This window comes from Phalaenopsis equestris, unplaced genomic scaffold (genome assembly GCF_001263595.1).
Source record: "Phalaenopsis equestris unplaced genomic scaffold, ASM126359v1 Scaffold222235, whole genome shotgun sequence".
NCBI lineage: Eukaryota > Viridiplantae > Streptophyta > Magnoliopsida > Asparagales > Orchidaceae > Phalaenopsis > Phalaenopsis equestris.
Window position 1 is genome coordinate 1 of NW_018240416.1, and position 1,999 is coordinate 1,999.

Sequence of the window (1,999 nt, forward strand, 5' to 3'; positions counted from 1 at the left end):
TATATATTATTTTTTTTTTATTAAATGCATACATACATACATATACATATACATGTATATATCCATCTATCTTATATATATCTATATGGATGCATACATATACATGTATATGTATGTATGTATGTATGTATGTATGTATGTATATATATACATACATATAAATCTATACGTATGTGTGTGTGTGTATATACACATACATATATATATGTATGTATGTGTGTCGAGTATCACGGTCTGCTGGATGGCATCCACGGTATAAGAACCTTCAAGTCAGGGGTTCGAATTCCCTCTGGCACAGTTGGCTTTAAAAAGGTGGTACTCGACCATCATATATACATTAAGGGTGGCTAGAGGTTCGTATAATAGCCTCTGACCAATATATATATATATATATATATATGGTTGTGTGTATGTATTCATTTTCTATGCGTGTTAATCACTGTAAATAAATAGATTTGTACCTCTGAACAAGAGCAAAGCTTCTTGAGAGATCCAGTTACTCCCCATCCTTCTCCGCATTTGCCAAGTTTAACAACTTTTTCAGGGCTTAAGCAGTATTTATTTTCTTTTAAGTGGCCACCATGTTCCTTATAACTGATCTCAAAGGAAGAGCTAGAATTAACACATGGCAAGCCGCTGAAAGCAGCATGGCCATCTGAACAAGAGAAATTGCCATCCAGCACCGAAACAGACTTGCTCTCTTCTAGCAAAGCATTGGTTACACAATACCCCTTTCCATCATGACCATTTCGGTGTACCAATTTTTCTTTCAACTCAAGAGGAGAACAGATGTTTTCTCCATCAACCGACAAAATGACATCCCCACGAGATAAATATGCAGACAAAGGAGATGATGGGGAAATTCCCAAAACCTGTTTTAGGGTACAACAATTAAGGATTAAAAAAAGCCTTTCATTCGTTATAAAAAAAAGAAAATAAAACAAATTAACTGACTTCATAGGTTAAAGGCCTACCATGGCATTTTCACCATGAATATATAGAGGATGTAATGTTAAAGGCAGTAGGTGCAAAGCTAGTCCGCAAACTGCACAAAACTAAAAATGAAAGATATTCATCCTATCAATAATCAAAGAAAACGTGTTTCCACAAAACTGTACATGATAAAGTAAATATATGTCAAAAACAACAATAAAAAAGCAAAACAGGTTGTGGTTCCCCTCGATATAAAAATCTTGGCCAAACATTGAAAATGCAGTCAGCAAATCTATTATCACCATACAACATAGAAAAAAAATTAAACTAATAGAAGCGCAAAAGAAACATTAACTAGCCTTTCTTTTAGCATTTTGCCCTGCTTTTAAAAAAAAATAATGTTTCGCAATTTTAATTTCAGCAGTAAATGTTTGAAGAGAAATTTTATGTTGTATGTGAGCAACCATCACTATGACTAACACACTAACAAAACAATTTCAACATAAGAAAAGTAATGAGTTTAATTTCGTACAATAAAAGAAAATACAATAATAACAATAATAAGGCATTACTAACAAAAATAAATAAATTTAATATTGAAGATTAATACAACAACAAGCCTTTATCCCACTAAGTGGGGTGGGCTACATGAAACCTTCTTCTCCATCTTGCCCTATTGAGTGTTATATTTTCATTTAATTCTAATAGATTAATATCGCTTTTTATACAGCATGCCCAACTCTTTTTAGGTCTACCTTTATCTTTCTCAACATAAATCAATTCTAAAACATCTATTCTCCTAACTGGGTCATCAAATGATCAATCTTTAATGTGAGCAAACTCTCTCTAATCTTGTCTACCACTGGAGCTACTCCAACAAAGGGGCTTTTGTAAGGGGGTGGGGACAGCTAGCAAAACTGATTGGCAGAAAGATCGGGCATAGTTGGTCTGGGATGGCCAGTCCAGGTCCCAACTGGATCGGGCAGCAATGTCGCAAACATTTCCCTTACCATTCTTTTTCTGTTTTTCCTGTTTGGAGTCTATATATATATATATATATATATAT

General features: G+C 33.8%; 1 protein-coding gene across 1 annotated transcript; it reads right to left on the reverse strand.

The window, feature by feature from the left end:
- Positions 1-414: 414 nt before the first annotated feature.
- Positions 415-1,050, reverse strand: LOC110037612 (membrane-bound transcription factor site-2 protease homolog). The gene is made up of 2 exons (XM_020742302.1): positions 975-1,050; positions 415-872 (listed from the first exon to the last, which is right to left on the reverse strand). The coding sequence occupies exons 1-2, from the start codon at positions 975-977 to the stop codon at positions 417-419; spliced, it is 459 nt and encodes a 152-aa protein (XP_020597961.1). The 5' UTR covers positions 978-1,050; the 3' UTR covers positions 415-416.
- Positions 1,051-1,999: the final 949 nt, after the last annotated feature.